Below are 23,578 nucleotides of genomic sequence, written 5' to 3' on the forward strand. Positions count from 1 at the left end.
GATCATCCAAATGCTCTCTAGCAAACTTCAGACGGGCCTGGACATGTACTGGCTTAAGCAGGGGGACATGTCTGGCACTGCAGGATTTGAGTCCCTGGCAGCGTAGTGTGTTACTGATGGTAGCCTTTGTTACTTTGGTCCCAGCTCTCTGCAGGTCATTCACTAGGTCCCCCCGTGTGGTTCTGGGATTTTTGCTCACCGTTCTTGTGATCATTTTGACCCCACGGGGTGAGATCTTGCGTGGAGCCCCAGATCAAGGGAGATTATCAGTGGTGTTGTATGTCTTCCATTTTCTAATAATTGCTCCCACAGTTGATTTCTTCACACCAAGCTGCTTACCTATTGCAGATTCAGTCTTCCCAGCCTGGTGCAGGTCTACAATTTTGTTTCTGGTGTCCTTTGACAGCTCTTTGGTCTTGGCCATAGTGGAGTTTGGAGTGTGACTGTTTGAGGTTGTGGACAGGTGTCTTTTATACTGATAACAAGTTCAAACAGGTGCCATTAGTACAGGTAACGAGTGGAGGACAGAGGAGCCTCTTAAAGAAGTTGTTACAGGTCTGTGAGAGCCAGAAATCTTGCTTGTTTGTAGGTGACCAAATACTTATTTTACCGAGGAATTTACCAATTAATTCATTAAAAATCCTACAATGTGATTTCCTGGATTCTTTCCCCCCATTCTGTCTCTCATAGTTGAAGTGTACCTATGATGAAAATTACAGGCCTCTCTCATCTTTTTAAGTGGGAGAACTTGCACAATTGGTGGCTGACAATACTTTTTTGCCCCACTGTAGCTTTTAGGTTTCTCCTGTTGGCTCCTAAAAACAAAAGAGGAAGAGCTTCTTTGCGAAAGCAAATGTTGGACTCTGAAGTTGCAGAATGCAGTACAGCGAAAGGACATGGTTACGCCGAGTTACTGTATGGCAGTGACTCAGCTCAGGTATTTAGATGACAAGCATAATGATGACGATGACCGCATTGGTTGTATTGGCATGAAAGTTGACCCTTTAGGAACCTGATTTGTTTGAGCAAAGTTTGAGGAGGTAAGAAAGCTAAATAGTGTAATGGACTAAAGCGCTGCTGCATCAGTCTCTTTAAGCAGTGATGTCTTGAACTCTTGGACTCTATTAATGGTCACATTTTAACAATAAAGCTTAATATGCAAGGATAGATTTTTCCTGTCATAGCATCTGGTACTTGTACGTACTGTACATTCACCTCAGCCTTGGGAATTAGTTTGAGGTGTGTGTGTGGGGACACATCTGGGCTTGTCTTAGGGCTTTTGACAAACAGATCAAATGGCTGAGGATGACAGGATGAGCTTCTCTGCACGTTTGTCATGATTTGCAACAGCTAAGGCCAAAGGAAAGTGTGGCAACACGTCTCGATGATGCATGAGTTTATTGATCAGTTACCTTTGCGAGAGTTTGGGTGTGGAGAAGACAGTTAGTGTTAAGGACGCACTGTGGGAAAAGTTCACACTCGTGGACATAACTCCTTATGTAGGCTGCGGGAGAAAGATAGCGATGCATGTGTATTAGGCTCTGGGCCTGCTGGGTTAAGTGAAGTATTCGTACCCAAATGAAAAGGATTTTGACTGGGTGTGAGTGAAGCCCTGTGCTGGGGCTGAGGTTTATTACAACTGTTCCAGCATGCTGTTGGGTCTGGACATGCTTCACTTGCTCTACGTGTACAACTGCTTCGCAGCGATTCCTTCTGTAGACTAAGGGAAAAATTTCTGCATTAAAACAACAATCAACAAGCTACTGCTCACTTATGTATATCCCCCCTCCCCCCACTCTCGCTTATATCAGAACGCAAGCAATCGAAGGAATAGGACACTTACAGTGGTGCTTGAAAGTTTGTGAACCCTTTAGAATTTTCTATATTTCTGCATAAATATGACCTAAAACAACATCAGATTTTCACACAAGTCCTAAAAGTAGATAAAGAGAACCCAGTTAAACAAATGAGACAAAAATATTATACTCGGTCATTTATTTATTGAGGAAAATGATCCAATATTACATATCTGTGAGTGGCAAAAGTATGTGAACCTTTGCTTTCAGTATCTGGTGTGACCCCGTTGTGCAGCAATAACTGCAACTAAACGTTCCCGGTAACTGTTGATCAGTCCTGCACACCGGCTTGGAGGAATTTTAGCCCATTCCTCCATGCAGAACAGCTTCAACTCTGGGATGTTGGTGGGTTTCCTCACATGAACTGCTCGCTTCAGGTCCTTCCACGACATTTCGATTGGATTAAGGTCAGGACTTTGACTTGGCCATTCCAAAACATGAACTTTATTCTTCTTTAACCATTCTTTGGTAGAACAACTTGTGTGCTTAGGGTTGTTGTCTTGCTGCATGACCCACCTTTAGGTCCTGACATTTTCCTTTAGAATTCGCTGTTATAATTCAGAATTCATTGTTCCATCAATGATGGCAAGCTGTCCTGGCCCAGATGCAGCAAAACAGGCCCAAACCATGATACGACCACCACCATGTTCCACAGATTGGATAAGGTTCTTATGCTGGAATGCAGTGTTTTCCTTTCTCCAAACATAACGCTTCTCATTTAAACCAAAAAGTTCTATTTTGGTCTAATCCATCCACAAAACATTTTTCTAATAGCCTTCTGGCTTGTCCACATGATCTTTAGCAAACTGCAGATGAGCAGCAATGTTCTTTTTGTAAAGCAGTGGCTTTCTCCTTGCAACCCTGCCATGCACACCATTGTTGTTCAGTGTTCTCCTGATGGTGGACTCATGAACATTAACATTAGCCAATGTGAGAGAGGCCTTCAGTTGCTTAGAAGTTACTCTGGGGTCCTTTGTCACCTCGCTGACTATTACACGCCTTGCTCTTGGAGTGATCTTTGTTGGTCGACCACTCCTGGGGAGGGGAACAACGGTCTTGAATCTCCTCCATTTGTATACAATCTGTCTGACTGTGGATTGGTGGAGTCCAAACTCTTTTTAGAGATGGTTTTGTAACCTTTTCCAGCCTGATGAGCATCAACAACGCTTTTTCTGAGCTCCTCAGAAATCTAATTTGTTCGTGCCTTGATACACTTCCGCAAACGTGTTGTGAAGATCAGACTTTGATAGATCCCTGTTCTTTAAATAAAACAGGGTGCCCACTCACACCTGATTGTCATCCCACTGATTGAAAACACCTGACTCTAATTTCGCCTTCAAATTAACTGCTAATCCTAGAGGTTCACATACTTTTGCCACTCACAGATATGTAATATTGGATCATTTTCCTCAATAAATAAATGACCAAGTATAATATTTTTGTCTCATTTGTTTAACTGGGTTCTCTTTATCTACTTTTAGGACTTGTGTGAAAATCTGATGATGTTTTAGGTCATATTTATGCAGAAATATAGAAAATTCTAAAGTGTTCACAAACTTTCAAGCACCACTGTATTATGAACGTTGACTTCAATAAATAATGAACCCTGAAACAAGTAAGTAAAGAGCAGTGTGTCTCCCCAGGGATTTCAAATCGCATCCTGGGAAACTGTCATTTTGAAATGGCATTTTGCTTCTTGAAATAGCGTCAAAATCCCCACTATACGTTTCGTAAATGCATTCAGTCGGTAAACAGGAAGTCGATGTGCGACAGACCTGAAAACAGTATATACCGTACGGTATAGAGGATGTGCAGTCACGTGACCCGTCCGTGTTTACTCTGCCATATTGGACGGCTTCAGGATTGTTTACCTTGCGTGAGCGTAATGGATCCAGGGAGTAATCCCCAAGAAAATTCAGGACATACCCCATCTACATCGCGCGATTACTTGTCTAAGTTTGTTCAGCATCTTGAAGGTGACGTGAGGCAGCATTACGTGGAAAAGTGTTCCAGGTTGGGGATTGCAGATCCGTACAACTTGCCGCAATCCTTGTTCAGGGAAATTCGGAGCTGCGGTGCCGGCGATTTGCCCGATCTGGCCTTCCACGACATTTACAATTTTCTTGTTAATCGTGAATCGTGTTACACTGGCAAAGCCCTCAAAGCTTACAAGAGCCTGGAAGCTTATAAATATTTTGTTGCGGGATGGGTTTCCCAACTATACCTCTGGAAGGTTCCGAAGAAGAATGTCTACTTGATAACCTCACGGGTAAGTGGCATTAAGACGTTTATCATAAAGAGACTGTGCAGGACGTTTTATCGTAAGAATGTTCGAAATCTAAACTCAGTTCCAGATAATGACAGGGTTGTAAATATGTATGTTTTTGTCTGAAAAAAAAAATCACAAATCACCACTATCTTTATCTGTGCAGAATTATTATTCAATATCAGATATAAATGTATAGGGGTCACAGATATGTCCAGCTTCTATATTCAAACAAATTTAAAAAAAATATTTTCTTGCACCTCTATCTGCCTAAAATAACATACATATTCTTTTTCAGTACTTTACACAATCTGATAGGAAGAACTTTATAAACAAGTTATGCATTTGTATACATATTTTATTAAAAACATTAATATTACACGTCCATGTGAAAACCAGTTATATTTTTTTGATCACAACTTGGTGAGGGGCGGCACGGTGGTGTAGTGGTTAGCACTGTCACCTCACAGCAAGAAGGTCCGGGTTCGAGGCCCGTGGCCGGCGAGGGCCTTTCTGTGCGGAGTTTGCATGTTCTCCCCGTGTCCGCGTGGGTTTCCTCCGGGTGCTCCGGTTTCCCCCACAGTCCAAAGACATGCAGGTTAGGTTAACTGGTGACTCTAAATTGACCGTAGGTGTGAATGTGAGTGTGAATGGTTGTCTGTGTCTATGTGTCAGCCCTGTGATGACCTGGCGACTTGTCCAGGGTGTACCCCGCCTTTCGCCCGTAGTCAGCTGGGATAGGCTCCAGCTTGCCTGCGACCCTGTAGAACAGGATAAAGCGGCTAGAGATAATGAGATGAGATGAGAACTGGGGTACCAGTTTTCTCTTCACACATTTTGCGCGTCTCTCCTCATCTGCGGGGAATCTATAAAATGACAGGCCCTCCTTTTGGCCCTGTCTATTGGTACAACCAAATGCTGAACAAGATATAACCATTCTCGAAAGATCTACTCCCACACACTTGATAATTAGAACGGGTTCGTCTAAGTTCTATGCGCGGCCATGCCGTCCAAGATGGCAGATAAACAAATATCACGTGACCTCGTGACGTCACGTGCACGCTCTCTATAGAAGCCCAAGCTGAAGCTCAGTACCAAATATCAAGCAGATGTGATTTGTAGTTGCTGTGAAAAGTGTTCCGAAAATTTTGTAAATCCACGCTACATGTTTCGTAAATACATTGTTGGTAAACAGGAAGTTGATGTGCGACAGACCTGAAAACGGTATAGAACCCCGAGCTGAAGTTTGGTACCAAGTGGCTATGATTTGTGGCCATGTTCACCAGGGTGTGTGTGATACAGGATAAATTGTGGATTCATTACTGTATAAAGCTGCAGGTGAACTACACACAACTGTGGGGAGACGCTAGAACCTTTGAGAGAGGGAGAGAGAGAGAGAGATATGCTGTTACCCCAAAGAACTGACAGTAGTCAAACAATTCAAACTGAAACTACAGTTTCTCATCCATTTCTTATCCGTTTGCACACACATGCACAGCGCCACTTTGCATCTGTCTTGTCTTGTGTAATATCCTGGTGAAACTTGAACTTGTATTTTTGTACTAAAATGAACATTTGCACAATGCCACTTTGCAACTGTCTTGTCACTTATGTTGTTTATTGTCCTTGGATAGCTATATGTTTAGATAGCTTAGATGTCTACTTAGCTAAATGTTACTTAAAGGAACAGTCCACCGTACTTCCATAATGAAATATGTTCTTCTCTGAATTGAGACGAGCTGCTCCGTACCTCTCCGAGCTTTGTGCGACCTCCCAGTCAGTCAGACGCGCTGTCACTCCTGTTAGCAATGTAGCTAGGCTCAGTATGGCCAATGGTATTTTTTGGGGCTGTAGTTAGATGCGACCAAACTCTTCCGCGTTTTTCCTGTTTACATAGGTTTATATGACCAGTGATATGAAACAAGTTCAGTTACACAAATTGAAACGTGGCGATTTTCTATGCTATGGAAAGTCCGCACTATAATGACAGGCGTACTAACACCTTCTGCGCGCTTCGACAGCGCATTGATACCTTCACTCAGAGTTGTACCATTTTTTTTAGACAGGGCGGACGGACCAGGGCATTCGCCCGCCTGGCCGTGCCCGACGAGGAGCGCTCTCGGCCGGCTTGGGAGGCAGACGGCAGCCCCTCCTGGAAGTGTGGTTTTACCATGGGCCTCATGCGGAAAAATGACAAAGTCCCAGTTTTACCATGGGGCTCGAGTTGTACCATTTTTTTTAGACAGGGCGGACGGACCAGGGCATTCGCCCGCCTGGCCGTGCCCGAAGAGGAGTGAAGGTATCAATGCGCTGCCGAAGCGCGCAGAAGGTGTTAGTACGCCTGTCATTATAGTGCAGACTTTCCATTGCATAGAAAATCGCTACGTTTCAATTTGTGTAACTGAACTTTGTTTCATGTCACTGGTCATATAAACCTATGTAAACAGGAAAAACACGGAAGAGTTTGGTCGCATCTAACTACAGCCCCAAAAAATACCATTGGCCATGCTGAGCCTAGCTACATTGCTAACAGGAGTGACAGCGCGTCTGACTGACTGGGAGGTCGCACAAAGCTCGGAGAGGTACGGAGCAGCTCGTCTCAATTCAGAGAAGAACATATTTCATTATGGAAGTACGGTGGACTGTTCCTTTAAGCTGCTTTTACGCAGGCAGTTGCGCCGGAACAAGTCGCCCTGGCGCAACTTCCCGTCTCAACACGATTTGTTCCGGAGCAATCTGACACCGCTGGGCGCAACTTGCTCCACTGTACAAGGCAGTGCAACTTGTTCAGGAACATTTTTGTTCCGGGTGCAACTTGTTCCTGCTTACCGTCTAAACACAATAGCTCCCAAGCATAACTGCGTTGTCGCTTGTTTACCGCAATGCATTGTGGGGGATAACCGGGGTCGGTAGTTGTGCAATATAGCGGATGTTAGATTAATTTTACGTGAGCGCGAGGTGAGAGGAGCGATTTTGCCATGCTCTGTCGTCGAAGATGATGAAATTGGTGACTTAAAGAGGTGGATAACGCATCGAGGGTTTACAGCAGGAAAATCGGAATCCAAATCAAGCTTGGTGAGAAGGTAAGACGTAAGGGACAAGAATTCGTACAACCTAGAGATTGACCGAGTCGACCACACTGTACAACAGCATCAAACCTCAGAATGTCTTATCAAAACATTTATAAATGAGTGATTAGTTAAATCAGGAAACATTACAAAAAAAAAAAATCTTTGGAAACCCGCTGACCTGCCATGTCATGTTCAGTATAAATGCATTTTCTTCAATAAGTGCCGCTAGTGAGGTACGCTGAACATTATACATACCCAAAAGAGAACCCTTCGTGGTTTGGGAGTTTTATCAGTCCGACAGGCTCGTTCGGCTGCCGAGTGCTTCGGTACGTTGAGAGGTAAAGGCCGGAGAATGCGTCTTTTGTTTTACAGGCTTTGGAATATCGCTAGTTTCAGACGATGAACAGTGTCGATTGTTATAATCATCTATAACCGAAGGCCGTTCCACAGACCATGGAAATATCGCTGGGTCACAGTTTAAGTACGTCTTTCTTCCACCAGAGAAACATAAGCTACAAACATGTGTTCGTTTCGATTCAGTTCAAAGGTTTTCGTTGCAGATTAAACTTATCCATTTCTTTCTTCTCGACTGGCAGCTGATAAAAGCTCAAATTAGGCGTTCTCTTTGTTGTGGAGATACAGTAAGGCACACAGCAATTCATTTTAGGCGGCATGGTTAAAGCCGGTTAGACAGAACAATGCAGTGTTTAACAAAGGCGAAAGTAAACAATACAGCGGAGCTGACCCTGGGTATCACCCGTAATGCATTGCAGGGAACAAGCGATGACTGACATAGTCAGGGGTTAGGGTTAAGCCTCGGTCACAACCGGCTGTACGTGCTCCTACGGCCGGTGTACGTGCAAGAAACGCACGGAGGGCGCACGTGTGACATGCTGATTTTCGAGCCGCAGACTGGCCGCAGACCGGCCGCAGAGGTTCTTTGTCATGTCAAACAAACTCTACGGGCGCTTACGTTTTTTTCAGGTTGCAAGACAAGCTTACGGCCAACGCGCGTCTTTCTCCACGAACAAAAAAAAAAAACGCAGCGATTTGGGAAACGCCAAAAATTGCACAGCCAAAAAATCTTGCGTCCAGTTGTGACCTAGGCTATATTGCTGGCAAGTAGGAGGGCTTACGAGTGTGCGGTAGCGTGTATCCGGGTCATTTATCATCCAGAAAAGACCGCTTTGCGCCAAATTCAGCGGCCGTTTCTTCTCGAGTGCTTTTCCTTCTCCGCCTTTAAACGATGGAGTCAAGTGATTCCCAAGACATTCACAGCGATGACGGGACTAAAGAAGTTGTTCTTACCCTCATCCAGTTGTGAGCAGATGCAGATGGAGACCCAGTCGGATTTGGAGAAATCGGGCCGCGATGAGCCAATTTATCACCGAATCACTGAACGTTTTCCACAGAAATGAGCAGCGAGAGGACAAATAAAGCAAGTTTTAAAAAAAACAAGCTTCTGATCACTGATTTGCACAGGCGTACTTTCGCGTGCTCTCTCTTGGTGGCAAACTGGAAGTTAGGCCCCGGTCACACCACCCAAACTTTGCTGGAGCGTTCCTTGAACGGTGGGGGGGGGGAATTTCGACAACTCTCGTCACCGCGCACAAAATGGGAAAAAAATCGAAAACACGGGCGTTGGCTTAGCAGTGCACCGCTGAAGCCGGCGTTGCTTTAGCGTTGGTTTAGCGGTAGCGAGCGTTGGTTTAGCGGTGATGCGAGCGTTGGTATAGCGGCATTCTGCGCATGCGGGCTTTGGCTCAGCGGGGGTATAAAGTTGGTTTAGCACCAATCATAGCAAGTCTCTCAGCATCCATGGTGATACAGTTTTACTGTAACTTTGAGCAAAATCGATATAGATGAGGTCTGAACTCAACGGCAGCTCGATTCCAAATGAGCTCCTGGTCCATTTCTCCCGTATTTATAGTAGGAACGCTCCAGCAAAGTTCGGGCGGTGTGACCAGGGCCTTAGATAGGCGTGAGCGTGTAAACACGAAGGAAAGTGGATACAAATTGTTCCAGGTTTAACTTATTCCTGCTGCTTGTGTAAAAGCAGCTTGAGATAGCTAGAGATAGTTATTGATGTACCTTATTTTTTCTAACCTTCTATTTCTCTATAAATGCACCATGGGGAGCCTGAGGGGAAACGGTTACTCGGTGCACTGTATATAGACATATTGACAAAGTTATCTTGACTCTTATGAGAGAGAATAGTACTTTGGCTTGGTCTTTCTGTGTAGTGACACAAGCTATTGATTTGAAGAAGCGTTTGAGGATGTGGCCTAGATGAATATGTAAATTCCCTCATTGAACACAGTCTAGTGTCACTCACAGGTGTGCACGTAAAACAACACACAAGCTTTGTTTCGAATCGGTGGCTTCTTTTGTGGTTCAGATCTTGCTGAGTCGTTCTAATAAACTGTCCTGATTGGGTGCTGCAGGCGAGTGTGTGCTGTGTTCCCTTCCCTGATGTTCTTAACCTCACAGGTGTGTGCTCAGTTTAACGTTTGCTCTAATTATCTTGTTCAGGAATGAGGTTTAACAGTGTAAGATTAGGGTCGTGTGTGTGTGTGTGCTTCTACAAGCCCAGGCTGGTTGTCCATGTGACTTTTTACCCCAAACAATACTACAGCGGAGCACGGAGTTACGTAGTACCCAGCCCCGAGACTTTAGAAGAGAAGTTGAACATTCAGGTTGCTGTGATAAGTGTGGCAAATAGGAAGAGTCCTGTTCTTGAAGGAGTGGTGGGTTTAAAGTGCATATCCTGGACCAATTTCTTTTTTTCTTTTTTTTTATATGAAAGTATGTCCCTTTACACACTCATCCAGAAGGGTAATTTTGCACAAGGCCATCTGTCTATAGTAGAAAAAAAATAAAATAACAAAACACATCTGGGGGTGGCACGGTGGTGTAGTGGTTAGCGCTGTCGCCTCACAGCAAGAAGGTCCAGGTTTGAGCCCCGTGGCCGGCGAGGGCCTTTCTGTGCGGAGTTTGCATGCTCTCCCCGTGTCCGCGTGGGTTTCCTCTGGGTGCTCCGGTTTCTCCCACAGTCCAAAGACATGCAGGTTAGGTGACTCTAGATTGACCGTAGGTGTGAATGTGAGTGTGAATGGTTGTCTGTGTCTATGTGTCAGCCCTGTGATGACCTGGCGACTTGTCCAGGGTGTACCCCACCTTTCGCCCGTAGTCAGCTGGGATAGGCTCCAGCTTGCCTGCGACCCTGTAGAACAGGATAAAGCGGCTAGAGATAATGAGATGAACACATCTGGAAAAATCCCAAGGGAGTCTGGAGCCAGATTCGTGACGTCACCTGCGGAAGCGCCAGCAGGCTGCGAGAGCTTGCACGGTTTCAGTGCACAGCCTGTGTAGACCAAGTTTATCAGCTAGCGATTTTGCATTGAAATATGGAATTGTCAGCTGAGCGCAATGTTACTTCGCCTTTGGATGAAGAATGTAATGTTGCTACACCCTCCTACGATACATCTGTTAACCATTTTACTTGATAACGTTGAAGAAATTTGCAGAAAACCACCAGGTCGTTTTCTCATAAACAAACCAGCGCTGACGTCACAAAAATCAATGTTTGCCGGGAAATCCAATTTTTTTCAGAGGCGGACCAATTCGCCTCAAATGGCTTGATTTTAACTGAATTCTTCTGGTATTGTGTAAGGTAAAAAATTGAACAAAATGCAAGATGTGACAGATATTTGACCAAAGTTTAATATAAAATAGGAGAATTACATTGATCTTGCTCCTGAATTTACCCGTGATATGCACTTTAAGCTCATATGAACCAGTTACTTTGCTGTCTAGCAAGCCGGCCAATAATGATATCTACTAGGGTGATGCGGTGGTGCAGCAACTAGTGTATCCCAACCAGTGTTGTAGTCGAGTCACTAAACCTCGAGTCCGAGTCAAGTCCAAGTCATTTAAAAAAAATTTCGAGTCAAGTCCACTATTGATCCAAGTTGAGCCTGAGAACAAGACTCCAACCGCACCATTTGACGGTGGCTGTTTTAGCGCCATTAACATTAGTTTGTTCCTGAACATGACGTATGAACAGGTGAATGTGCTTCTCTTTATCAGGGAGTGTGAAGTATTCTGTCGGAGACGGATGTAAGTGCAGAAGGTGTGTTTATTAATACAAGTGAAGAGGGTAAACAATCCAGAACGGCAGGTAAAATCGTAAAACAGCGAAACGAGCAATAGGTCGAGTGAGGCACAAACAGGCTATCGTAGACTCGGCAGAATCAAAGACGAGAAACAGGAAATCAGGGATCAGGAAACCAAACAAGGAAATAAGGCTTGGTAATGTGTCAGCAACGCAACTCAATACTTCGCAAAGTAAGTGTGTTTTCACAGTTTTTATATCGACGCGCTGATTGCGCCTTAATCCTTTGCAGGTGTGAGTCGTTTACAGCGTGCGCGCGAGAGTCCGCTTGGCGCGTGCTGTCCGGAGCGCGCCCGAGAGTCTATCTGATGCACGCACCAAGACGCGCAGGTGTGACACACTTGCACAAAATTAGTGCAAAAATTAATGTAGATATAAATATCTTATGCCAAATTATTATGGCATGTTACAAAAAAAATTAAGAAAAATTCGAGTCCTCATCTCCAGTCCGAATCCAAGTCCGAGTCATCAGCACTCAAGTCCGAGTCAAGTCACGAGTCCTTAAAATTAGGGCACAAGTCAAATTCGAGTACTACAAGCCTGATCCCAGCCTCTCAGCACCAGGTTTCTGGTTCAGTCCTGAGTTTGGGGGGGTCTGTCTGTGCAGAGTTTCACAGGTTCTCCTCATGCCTTCAAGGGTGTGTTCTGGGTTCTTTGGTTTCTTTCCTTCTCCCAAACATGCTGGTAGGTGCATTTGGCACCTCCAAATTCCTGGTCAGTGTTCTAAATTCCCCGCAGATGAGTAAATGAATGTTGCTTATGAAACATTGAGGGCAACTGAACACACTTTTGAGGAGGGTGTCAGTTTCCTCCTTCATGTACTTAAAGTGCTAGTTTTACAAAAATGACATCATAAAATCCTGGGTTTTCTGTACGTGATGTGCTCAAATAGGTTGTAAAGTTCACCGTTTAATAAAAAATTGGTTCAAAAAAGAATTTTTTTTTTTGCAGCTGAATTCTGTTCCAAAAATCACTAAAAGCTTGTCCGCCATTAGATCGCAGCGATTTATTGGTCAGCGACGCTGCATGTGTGACGACATATGCGCCGCTGCCTTCTTTTGTAAAGCTCTCTACACAACTTTACGACAGCACGGACGAAGAAGTGACTCGGAGTAAGCACGTTTTGGTTTGCTTTTAGATCAGTAATTGTCGGTTGTCTATCAAAGTATCATATTTGGCCACATAGAAACTACCTTCAAACGTTATTGATCTGACAAAGGACAGCTAATAAATTCAAGCAACAGTATAAACACTAGCGTGACACTTCCTGTGCGGCGGTGAGCTCTTTGGGACGGCACTTCTGACTTGTTTCCAGATCGTAGGAACTGCTCCACGTACCAAGCGTCACTCAGATTCTTCTATGTGAATCTGCCTCACAAATGTATCACTTTCAAAGTGTATGGAGCAGGTACCAAACCGTCCTGTCAGCTTGAAGTTACCTCCGTACGAATCGAGCTCATTCATTCCATAAGGCCCTGTCCACACAGCAACAGATTCAGGTGAATCTGATAAAATTGTTTATCGTTTCGGCCTGGCGTCCACACGGCACCGGCGTTTTGGGTGCCCCAAAACAAAATCTTTTGAGAATGGGTTCCAGAGTGAAAAAATCTGGCAACGCCGCCGTTGCGAAGTCGTCTGGATGAGTAGAACGGATTTGTTTACGATGACGTCACAACCACATGACTGTCAGTGCTTCACGCCGGGTAGAAGTGTAACGAACTCGATGCGAGTTGTCAACAAATCCTATAACTTGGTTCATGAAACGCGCTTACAAAATATTTTCACTGTGAATATTTATTGTGTAATGGTGCAAAGTGAGAGAGAGTGAGAGGATAGCCCTTAGGGCAGAGTCTTTAGTCCAAACGCTGCGGAAGCAGTACCAAACCGCGCACCGCCCGTGCGCTTTACAAAAACAATCCCGCCAGCAAAAATAGGAAAAAAAAAAGGAGCGATCTCACCTCTTCAGATGTTGGTTTAAGTCCGACAATACATTCCTCAAAAAGGGTGTAGAAGAACAAAGTAATCCATCAACGTGTAGCATTCAATTTATTCCGGACCATTAAAGAATTCTGGAGGATATCAGAATGTTGGCGTACCGGCTTCCATCTACCCCCATTCATTCCTCTTTCCGCATCTTTCATTTTACGCTACTGATTAATAATCAAAACTTTATGTGGCTGATGCTACAGAAGAAGGGGTTTATGCGCATGCGTCTACTTCTTCTATTGTTCTGGTGTCTCCGATGGGACCGTCTTACAGCGCACGTAGAGGTGTGGCATGTGTATTGCATCGTTTTCAGCAAGCGTTGCGTTGCCATATGTACCTGAAATTTCACTGATCCTTTGCCCATGTAGACGCGATATTTAAAAAAAAAAAAATCTCGTTGTCGTGTGGATCTAGCCTAAGTGTCCTGCCGACTTTGGGCTATCATGGATTGAAATTCGGCCCTTTTTTTTTTTTTTTAATTGGCTGCACTTGAACAGCCTTGAACAACACACCTCTTAGGAGGCATGCTTTTGGTTTTAATTTTGTTTTGGAATAATAAAAAAAAAAAAAATCGTTAAAAATGTGCTACGCTTTGCAAAGCGGACGAAGCCAGAAATGCCGCAAACTTTCAAGCATTGTGCGTATAACGTCACTTCCTTTGAATTAACAGTAATTTACCAGAGACGCATTCGTGTAATGGTGGACTCAAAGAGCCAAACTTTACCAACTAAATAGAACATGGTTCCAGTCTCATATTAAAATACAGTTTAGACAGTAAACTATTTTTAACATGTCTAGTTTTATAAGGTATAATTTCCAGGGGTGATTTCATTTAGCAAGAGTAGCACTTTAAGCTCACGGAGGCCTGATATGATCGAGAGGAATGCTATTCACCCACAGAGCAGGATCAATGATGGTTGTTTTCTCCTCAGCAGATTTTCAATGAATTTTTATCCCTCGCTGGCCGAAAGGCCCGAAGCGGGATAACGTCGTGGCGATGTCCATCCCAGGAAGGGTGCTCACCTTCTGAAATCAACTCCTCTCACAATTTTTGGAGGAATTTCACGAAACTTGGCAGGATTCTTTGTTATACGTCGGTAATACGCATATTGTAATTTCGTTAAATTCGGTCCCATTTTACCAGAGTTACAGGCCTTGATTAACAAAATTATAATTTGACAATTTCATGAGAGTGTGTTTTCCTTCTGAAAACAACAACTCTCACAATTTGTGGAGGAATTTCACCAAACTTGGCAGAACGCTTTGTTATATGACAGTTATACGCATATTGAAATTTCGTTTAATTTGGGCACATTTTACCGGAGTTATGCCCTGATTATTAACAAACTTGTACTTTGGCAATTTCATCAAGGTGTGCTTGCTTTCTGAAATCAACTTCCCTCACAATTTTTATCCCCCGCTGGCCAAAAGGCCTGAAGCGGGATTATGTCGTGGCGATGTCCGTCCGTCCTGGGAAGGGTACTCACGTTCTGAAATCAACTCCTCTGACAGTTTTTGGAGGAATTTCACGAAACTTGTCAGGATTCTTTGTTATATGCCGGTAATACGCATATTGCAGTTTCATTCAATTCAGTCACATTTTACCAGAGTTATGACATAATTACCAGCGGGGGGGGATATTGTGTTCTGAGCGCTCTTTTACTTGAGGATCTCGCATTACATCCAAGGCAACATGGGACACAGAATATCGAATATGGATGAAATTTGATATTAAATATTGATACGACACCGACACTTTTACAAGATGGATTATCTTTGTCTTTCCGTTTTTTCAAGCAAGGGATGGTCTCTTCCCCCACCCCACCTCAGTGTATGTGTATGTATGTGTGCATGTGGTCAGAGCTCATGTTCGATCACATTGTGTGTTAAGCCTAGGTCACAACCGGACGTACGATTTTTTTTGGCCGTGCGATTTTTGGCGTTTCCCAAATCGCTGCGTTTTTTTTGTTCGTGGAGAAAGACGCGCGTTGGCCGTAAGTTTGCCTTGCAACCTGAAAAAAACGTAAGCGCCCGTAGAATTTGTTTGACATGACAAAGAACCTCTGCGGCCAGTCTACGGCTCGAAAATCAGCACGTCACACGCGCGCCCTCCGTGCGTTTCTTGTGTTTTTTGCACGTAGACCGGCCGTAGGAGCACGTACGGCTCGGTTGTGACCGAGGCTTTAGTTCTCTAGAGAGGATCAGACAGAGAAGTTGCAGTGCTGTACTCAGAGGTGGATAAAGTGCCCAACTTCATTACTTTAGTCAAAGTACAGATCCCGCTGGTCAAATGTTACTCTGATACAAGTGAAAGTTCTACAGTCACATTTTTTGCTTAAGTTAAAGTACTGAAGTACTTGCTTTTAAAAATACTTAAGTATTAAAAGTACATTTTCTGTCAATGCATCGTTGTATTATTGCCACAACGCTTACAAAACCTACTGCCTCTGAAAGAACCGACTGGATTTACTGACTCGCTTGTAGAACCTGTCGAATAAACACTAATCACAGATCAACACAGATTTCTACATTCTGTTTATTTGGCAAGATTATGCTGAAACACATTTCTGAAAGGACTTCAGATAAGTTAACGTTATTCATGTTAGCGTAACTCCGTTTTTACATGCTAACTAACAGTGTCCAAGTTAACTAGCTATGTATTAACATTAGCCGTGGACAAGGCGATGGCAACTTGGTGAGCAAATCTACAGAGAGTCATTTGACTAACCAGACTGCATAGCTATTGCAACGTTATCACTAGCTCTAAAAGCACAGACAACTTCATTGCAAGCTTTCTCTTGGAATAAAACGTTTACATACTTCAACATGCTTCTGCAGGTTGGAAGGCGAATTTTTATAGGCCATGATATGGCTCGTTTTCAAAAAACAATGCAGGCAATTAAAATGAAACAAATCTTCATTCCTTTCAGAAAACTGAAACACGGGTTCATGGGCCATGGGTGTGTGCATTCCCCAGAAGAACCACCTCCTTCCATTCTGCCATCAACTGATCGTGTTCAGATTATGCTGCTGAGAAATCACTGAACTTGGTTTTATACAGTCTGTGGACGTGACGTGACCCTAGTGATGGGCTTTTCTCAGTGTCACCTGTGGAAAAAAGAACTATCATGTTTTAGAAACGAAAAGAAAAAAACATCCACTTTCAAAGCTGCTTCATACAGTAGTAACGAGTAATGAGGGCCTTGATAGAAATGTAGTGGAGTGAAAAGTACGCTATTTTTGTCTTTCAAATGTAGTGAAGTTAAAGTCATAAGTTTACAAAAAAATTAATACTCAAAGTGTACTTAAATACAGTACTCAAGTAAACGTACTTTGTTACTGTCCACCTCTGGCTGTACTATAGACAGGATCATTGCAGCTTTATATTTTGGAAGAAAAGACACATGTGGAAGCAACAGCAACAAGTGTGTAGGTAAACAAATGCCCCTAAAGTTCCTCAGTTTTCCTGTTGTAACTTGGGCGTCACTCACTACGTTTACATGCACATAGAGAGAATCGAATTTCTGCCGTTGCTCGACTGAAATCGAAGTTCAAAATGCCATGTATACACCTTAATTCGGCTGAAATTGAACCGAACTTGATTTCTCGGAATCGAGCTACACGACCTAGTTTATGCGATTTCTGCCGAGCTACTTTGTGCACGTATACCCTATCGAGCTAGTTGTCGAGCTACTTCCGGAAGTGACGAGTGACGAGACCACAAGCGGGAAACACAACAGCCTCGGTCGGCATGACAACGAATCATGACAACGGCATGAATCTTTTCTTTTTGTGGCATTGTTTGCACTGTTAAAATTTAGCTCACTTACTGTATCACCAAATACATCTGTACAGCTGTTGCATAGCTGTGAATTGTGTACATAAACAAGTCATTGTATTTGTGTGTGTGTGTGTGTGTGTGTGTGTGTGTGTGTGTGTGTGTGTGTATATATATATATATATATATATATATATATATATATGTCCAACATCTGAAGAATGTCAATAAAAACAAAACAATTGAACTTTTTGTGTGTTTATTAAGACAGAAGTTAAATTGTAAGCAAAAAAAAAAATATTTTTTTGTAAGCAAAAAATGGACTTTAGAAAAATATTATTGTGCAAAATAAGTTGTCTTACAAAACAGTGGTCTGCGCCGGACAGTTTGTAGCCATACAGTCTGTTAGAGCAAGCCTAACAGCTTGAACACGGAACTGCTAGTGTTGCCAGATTGGGTGTTTTAAGTGCATTTTAGCGGATTTGAACATGTTTTGGGCTGGAAAACGTCAGCAGTATGTGGCAACACTATAGCTCTTCTTCATGACGACAACCGGAAGTGTACCAACACGATGGGGCATGTAGCGCCACGTGTGGCTCGGGTGCACAATGCACCTTGCACAATAGCCCGATTTCACTTGTGCATGTAGGATTGGATTTCTCTGGCACCCCTGCTGGGACCCTTTGCTCGATTACCAACAGCAGCTCGATTTGGACGTGCATGTAAACGTAGTCACTGTTGCCCCTTTTCCACCAAAGCAGTTCCAGGGCTGGTTCGGGGCCAGTGCTTAGTTTGGAACCGGGTTTTCTGTTTCCACTGACAAAGAACTGGCTCTGGGGCCAGAAAACCCGGTTCCAGGCTAGCACCAACTCTCTGCTGGGCCAGAGGAAAGAACCGCTTACGTCAGCGGGGGGGCGGAGTTGTTAAGACCAACAACAATAACAAGACCGTGAAAGATCGCCATTTTTAAGCGACGAGAAGCCGCAGCTGTACAAACGCGAAGTCATCCATTATTATTGTTGTTGTTGCCGCTTCTTCCGTGTTGTTTTTGCTTTGATATTTGCACCAAGGTTTATGTAAAGGTAGCGCCGTAACTGACGTATACAGCGACGTAATGACGTGGCTCCGCTTAGCACCGCGAGCTATGGAAAAGCAAACTGGTTCTCACCTGGCTCGCAAGTTGAACGAGTTGTGAACCAGCACTGGCCCCGAACCAGCCCTGGAACTGATTTGGTGGAAAAGGGGTATGAGAGATTCCTGTCGTATACATTGGTGAGGGTTGTGCGTGAAGAAGAGGAGACGATGAACCCATTGATATGGTCTTGACGCTGCCACAGGGTGTCCAGCAAGCTTTAATACAAAACTACTCAGACAAAACTGTGTGTGTGTGTGAGAGAGAGGAGAGCTCGAATCTGCAGGAAGAGTGCTCCTCTTCACTGAGCAAAAGGTGGTTGCATGCTGTTTTATGACCGTGTGCTACCCGAGTGGTTGATGCATCACTGCGAGGATGTATACACACAGCACCAAGACTGTACAGATGTCAGATTTGGAGACTATAAATGTTTGCCATGTTGTAAACTTGAGTACCATATGTGCTGATTTTTTTCTTTCTCTCTCTCAGACCCCCAGTGCCTGGGCGGATGAAAGCGAGGAGAAGAGGCGGAGCTCTCACCAGCGCTCAGCGTCCTGGGGCAGCACTGACCAGCTTAAAGAGGTCAGGACGCCTTCCTCCTCCCCCACTCTCTTGTATTCAGGACGAGGCCGGTGATCTGTTTCAGTCTCCCAGCATTCAGTGGGGTGCAGACGCGCCGGCAGCATGCTGGGAGGAGACCATGTCAGGATTAGAATAGAGAAGGGTTCAGCGAGGCACAGCCAGCACGGTGTCACCTCAAATTATAATAATGCCACTCTTCACGTACGGATGTGTTGACACCCTGTTCTTCCCATGTCACACCCTCTCCAGCAGGGCTTCCCAATTTTAACTGCTAGGGACATTTACATGGACTCCATTATGATAATAGCATAGATTATAATTCATAAAACAAATCTAACAATCATATGATTGAATTATAAGGTTCAAGCTGACAGGTTTGACTTGAAAGCCATGGAGTTTTAACTCTCCAGAAGTCAAACAAATGCAACTTTGGAATGGGAAAAAAAATAGATATACAGTGGTGCTTGAAAGTTTGTGAACCCTTTAGAATTTTCTATATTTCTGCATAAATATGACCTAAAACATCATCAGATTTTCACACAAGTCCTAAAAGTAGATAAAGAGAACCCAGTTAAACAAATGAGACAAAAATATTATACTTGGTCATTTATTTATTGAGGAAAATGATCCAATATTACATATCTGTGAGTGGCAAAAGTATGTGAACCTCTAGGATTAGCAGTTAATTTGAAGGTGAAATTAGAGTCAGGTGTTTTCAATCAATGGGATGACAATCAGGTGTGAGTGGGCACCCTGTTTTATTTAAAGAACAGGGATCTATCAAAGTCTGATCTTCACAACACGTTTGTGGAAGTGTATCATGGCACGAACAAAGGAGATTTTTCTGAGGACCTCAGAAAAAGCGTTGTTGATGCTCATCAGGCTGGAAAAGGTTACAAAACCATCTCGAAAGAGTTTGGACTCCACCAATCCACAGTCAGACAGATTGTGTACAAATGGAGGAGATTCAAGACCGTTGTTCCCCTCCCCAGGAGTGGTCAACCAACAAAGATCACTCCAAGAGCAAGGCGTGTAATAGTCAGCGAGGTGACAAAGGACCCCAGGGTAACTTCTAAGCAACTGAAGGCCTCTCTCACATTGGCTAATGTTAATGTTCATGAGTCCACCATCAGGAGAACACTGAACAACAATGGTGTGCATGGCAGGGTTGCAAGGAGAAAGCCACTGTTCTCCAAAAAGAACATTGCTGCTCGTCTGCAGTTTGCTAAAGATCACGTGGACAAGCCAGAAGGCTATTAGAAAAATGTTTTGTGGACGGATGAGACCAAAATAGAACTTTCTGGTTTAAATAAGAAGCGTTATGTTTGGAGATAGGAAAACACTGCATTCCAGCATAAGAACCTTATCCCATCTGTGAAACATGGTGGTGGTAGTATCATGGTTTGGGCCTGTTTTGCTGCATCTGGGCCAGGACGGCTTGCCATCATTGATGGAACAATGAATTCTGAATTATACCAGCGAATTCTAAAGGAAAATGTCAGGACATCTGTCCATGAACTGAATCTCAAGAGAAGGTGGGTCATGCAGCAAGGCAACGACCCTAAGCACACAAGTCATTCTACCAAAGAATGGTTAAAGAAGAATAAAGTTAATGTTTTGGAATGGCCAAGTCAAAGTCCTGACCTTAATCCAATCGAAATGTTGTGGAAGGACCTGAAGCGAGCAGTTCATGTGAGGAAACCCACCAACATCCCAGAGTTGAAGCTGTTCTGTATGGAGGAATGGGCTAAAATTCCTCCAAGCCGGTGTGCAGGACTGATCAACAGTTACCGGAAACGTTTAGTTGCAGTTATTGCTGCACAAGGGGGTCACACCAGATACTGAAAGCAAAGGTTCACATACTTTTGCCACTCACAGATATGTAATATTGGATCATTTTCCTCAATAAATAAATGACCAAGGACAATGTTTTTGTCTCATTTGTTTAACTGGGTTCTCTTAATCTACTTTTAGGACTTGTGTGAAAATCTGATGATGTTTTAGTTCATATTTATGTAGAAATATAGAAAATTCTAAAGGGTTCACAAACTTTCAAGCACCACTGTGCATATATATCTTCTTTATCTGTAGCCGCTTATCCTGTGCAGGGTCGCAGGCAAGCTGGAGCCTATCCCAGCTGACTACGGGCGAAAGGCGGGGTACACCCTGGACAAGTCACCAGGTCATCACAGGGCTGACACATAGACACAGACAACCATTCACACTCACATTCACACCTACGGTCAATTTAGAGTCACCAGTTAACCTAACCTGCATGTCTTTGGACTGTGGGGGAAACCGGAGCACCCGGAGGAAACCCACGCGGACACAGGGAGAACATGCACACTCCGCACAGAAAGGCCCTCGCCGGCCACTGGGCTCGAACCCAGAACCTTTTTGCTGTGAGGCAACAGTGCTAAACACTACACCACCATGCTGCACGCATATATATTACACACACATACATCTCTCTCTCACTCAGAGAGAGACAGAGTTGTGGTCAGAAGTTTACATACAGTGACTGGAATGTCATCTTGGATATGAATGTCATGGCAACATTTGGGCTTTCAGTCATTTCTTTGAACTGTTCTTTTTCTGTAGCAGAATGATTGTACAGCATACATCTTTAATTAAAAAAATGCTAGAATTTGGTGCACAAGTTTTAATTTTCTTTGGGTTTTCTGAAATCATCACATGGTCAAAATTATACATACAGCACACCTAATATTTGGGTACAATGTCTCTTCATAAGATTCACCTTGACCAAACATTTTTATTTACCATGAACAAGCTTCTGGCAGAATTCTGGTTGGATATTTCATGACTCTTCATGGTAGAATTGGTGGAGTTTAATTAAATTTCTTTTTTTTTTTCTTTTTTTTTTCCTTGGCATGGACTCGACTTATAAGCACGGTCCATATATTTTCAGTAGGGTTGAAGTCAGGACTTGTTTTAAGTTTAGTGTTAGCCTGCTTTATTCTCCACAACCAGCTCTGATGCGTGTTTGGGTTCATCGTCCTGTTGTAACTCCCAAGTCGTATTCAAGTTTCTGATGGTTTATGCTGAAGAATTCTGAGGTCGTCCTCCTCCTTCATTATTCCATCCACTTTGTGCAATGAACCAGTTCCACTGGCAGCAAAACAGCCCCAGAGCATGATGATCCTACCACCACCACCAGCTGGTACAGTGTCCCTCTGTACATGGTGGTCATTGTGGCCAAAGAACTCAATCTTTGTCTCATCTGACCATACAGCTATCCTCCAGAAGTCTTTTTCTTTGTCCCTGTGGTCAGCTTCAAACTGTAGTTAAGCTTGAAGGTGTCAATTTTGGAGCAGAGTTATTTCTTGGATAGCAGCCTCTTAGACCATGGTGAACTGAACTGGAGACAGTGATCCATCAGCTTCCAGTTCATGGCAGGGCTGTGCCATGGTGGTTCCCAGGTTGTTCCTGACCATCCAAACCAATTTCCTTTCAGCTGAGGGTGACAGTTTGGGTTTTCTTAAAGCAAAGTGACTACACCTCACAGTAACTTGCATACAATTGTTTGAACTGATCTTAGAATTTGCAGTTGTTTAGAAATGGCTCCAAGAGACATTCCGGAGTTGTGTATATCTGCGATCCTCTTTCTCAGATCTGCACTGAGCTCCTTGGACTTTCCCATTTTACTGTGTGTTGGTCAGTCCGATTAGTGCTGTAAACAAACCCTTTTTATGAAGGCACAGAGAAGCGACCAGCTGTAGTCAATCATGATCACTAACAGGAAGTTAAGAGACCTCGACCTTGGCAAGATAAAAGACATTTTGGAAGTTTCAGCATCTCTGAATTACTAATCTAAGTGAGCGTATGTAAGTTTTTGACCCTGTATGTATAATTTTGACCCTGTGTTTGTTTTCAGAAAATCTAAATAAAATTAAAACTTGTGCACCAAATTCTAGTGATTTTTTAATTAAAGATGTATGCTGTACAATCATTCTGCCACAGAAAAAGAACAGTTCAAAGAAATTACTGAAAGCCCAAATATTGCCATGACATTCATATCAGTGAATGTAAACATCTGACCACAAGTGTGTTTTTGTTTGTTTGTTTTTTCTTAATAGTCGAAAGTAAACTAATGATTGGATTAGGATTTTTTTTCCCTTTGTGATCTGCTCCAGCATTTTTGACTGACATTGGCCGCAAAGTTTTAAGCAATATTTTGGTGTAAAAATTACTCACCTCTTCGGTGTCCTAAATTATTTACATGCAAAACGACAGAACCTTATCATTCCAAGGTCTAGATTTAAGGACATTAGGTACATCATGTTTATTGTTATAATGGGAGCTATTATTTTTTTATGCTTGAGATTTCTATCCTGAAAGCATGGTGTTTTAAAATGCAGATGTAAATCACTTTGCAGTATGTTTGTAACATGCTGTTGTTGGTTTCTAGCTCTCTATACATGTGCAAGTTACTATTTTCTGTCAGAAACACGGTGCCACTGGCATTGTTTGTTTTAGACCCATTCAGTTTCACAGTCGGTACATGCCACAATACACAATCCTCCTCGGTCTTCTTTTCCTGCAAGTTATGGTGCGGAAAAATCCCGAAGCTGGGGGTTCCCGTGTTTAGAAGTCATGTATTTCGTAAACTGCTCGCTCCACAGCCAGTCCACCAACCTTATTTTGATCACGAATCAATAAAGATTACTCGGCCCAACATGTTATTCAATTCGAGTCAATAATATTGATCCAAG

General features: G+C 43.4%; 1 protein-coding gene across 1 annotated transcript in view; it reads left to right on the forward strand.

Moving 5' to 3' along the window:
* The window catches only part of fam117bb (family with sequence similarity 117 member Bb), a 102,141-nt gene that overhangs the window by 52,059 nt on the left and 26,504 nt on the right, over window positions 1-23,578 (forward strand). The window contains exon 3 of the mRNA XM_060930150.1: window positions 18,753-18,845. Coding sequence (XP_060786133.1) covers window positions 18,753-18,845 — 93 coding nt within the window. The remainder of the gene's footprint in view (window positions 1-18,752; window positions 18,846-23,578) is intronic.

This window comes from Neoarius graeffei, chromosome 9 (assembly GCF_027579695.1).
Source record: "Neoarius graeffei isolate fNeoGra1 chromosome 9, fNeoGra1.pri, whole genome shotgun sequence".
Taxonomy (NCBI): domain Eukaryota; kingdom Metazoa; phylum Chordata; class Actinopteri; order Siluriformes; family Ariidae; genus Neoarius; species Neoarius graeffei.